At 66.6% G+C, this 1,719-nt stretch overlaps 1 protein-coding gene across 1 annotated transcript in view; it reads left to right on the top strand.

The window, feature by feature from the left end:
• LOC113217745 (uncharacterized) overlaps positions 1-1,719 on the top strand; it is a 32,928-nt gene that overhangs the window by 26,915 nt on the left and 4,294 nt on the right. The window contains exon 16 of the mRNA XM_052274972.1: positions 833-1,587. Coding sequence (XP_052130932.1) covers positions 833-1,587 — 755 coding nt within the window. The remainder of the gene's footprint in view (positions 1-832; positions 1,588-1,719) is intronic.

Raw genomic sequence — 1,719 nt, 5'->3', positions numbered from 1 at the left:
GGGGGAGTGGAGGGAGGGGAGGGGCCCCAACCTCACACAACTCAATTAGACTTGGTGCGCGCGGGGCCCGGCCCGGCCCAGCCGCGCCATCCAGGCGTGCTACACCGAGCGCCACGACGACGCGCGGTGCGACGCAAATGACTTCTTCTTGTGCTCTACACGCGCGTGCTGCTTGCAAAAGGGCGCCAAAGCCAGAGGTGCAAGGATACTCACTCGATCAGCCGCGCTTCTGGCAAGGGGATATGGCGTCCGAAAACGAAAACCAAAACGTCCCCCTCCTCTTGCTCGCCTTCCCGAGCCGAGCTAGCAGCTCCTGCAGCTGGACGTCGGTCTACTGTCGGCGTCGGTCCCCCCTCCAGCCCCTCCTCCCAGTGGCCAGCGCCGCCGCCGTTGCGCGGCGAGGCGTGGCGTGGCGCCGCGGCGCTGCACCGCGGATGGCTGGAGTGAAGTGGAGCTGTTAGTCGCCGCTCGCCCGCCCGCCCCGCCAGTACCGCGCCCAGTCCGCGCCGCCGCGCCACGCCGCGAGTGCAAGTGCAGAGTGCAGTGCAGTGATTTCTTATGTGGGATCCGGGATTACTCTTCGCCGACACCTGAGGCGGGCCTCGCTGCCATGGCCGACGAACAGGCGGGGGCCGCGCCGCCCCCGGCCGCCCCCGCAGAGGCGGCGCCAACGAGCTCCGGGGAGGCCGACTGCCAGGGCCCGCCGCCGCAGGCCGCCCCCATGGAGGAGGCCCTGGCCCCGGCCCCGACCCCCACGGAAGGCGTCGTTGCCGCCGTGGCTTCGACCAAAGACAAGGACTACAAGTACCGCAAGCTGTTGTACCTCTTCAAGTTCAGCAAGAGCAGCAAGAAGAGCAAGAAAGAGGCCAAGCTGCAGCGCAACACGCTGGGCACGCCGGAGGAGCGGCGGAGCCAGCTCGACCGGGACATGAAGAACAGCTGGGACACGCTGCCGGAGACGCTGCGCAAGAAGAAGCAGCGCATGTCCCGGGCGCTGCTCTCAGAGTTCATCGATGCCGACAGCCCGGATGGCCCCGAGGACGGCAAGGCCGACGTCACGGGTGCTCCGGAAAAGGCAGACGCGGTGGGCGCGTCAGCCGAGGACAAGGATGCCATGGAGGACGCCGTCAAAGACACGTTGCGCAGCGTGTACTATGACGATGAAGATGACGAAGACGAGGATACCAAGTCTTCGGCCTCCTCGAACTGCTCGGACAAGAACGAGGTGTGCGTCTACCAGGTGCAACCGGGCAGGCCGAGCAACGCCGTGGAGGTGCGGGCCATGTTCCACCGGCAGGACGAAGACACAAGCCTGGGGACGGTGGGCGCGGCCCTCGGCCTCAACAACAACGAGACACAAATAGGCGAGGAGGAAGTCTACCAGAAGATAACATTCGATAGTGATAGGCAGCGATCTGCTGATACTCAGGGGGGCGAAGACGAGGCTCTTTCAAGACTGAATTCTGTGATTCCCGACTCCGCGGAGGACGAGGCGGCCGGGACCGCGGAAGAGATTCCGCAAATCAAGACTGAGGACGAGAGGACGGAAATGGAGAACGGCCCACGACCTGACACGGCGCAGGATGTGTCGGAGGCAGCGAGTCCCTCGCCGCAGCCTTCTTCCTCCCCCGAGGCCTCCAACGGCGCCCCCAGCCCCGTGCAGCCGCCCCCGTCCCCTGCCAGCGCCACGACCCCACCCCCCTCGCCGGGACCTTCCCC

This window comes from Frankliniella occidentalis, unplaced genomic scaffold, assembly GCF_000697945.3.
Source record: "Frankliniella occidentalis isolate FOCC.00 unplaced genomic scaffold, Focc_3.1 Scaffold478, whole genome shotgun sequence".
In the NCBI taxonomy this organism is placed as follows: Eukaryota; Metazoa; Arthropoda; class Insecta; order Thysanoptera; family Thripidae; genus Frankliniella; species Frankliniella occidentalis.
The sequence above is the reverse complement of the archived record's forward strand: the minus strand, read 5'-3'. Positions and strand labels throughout refer to the sequence as shown.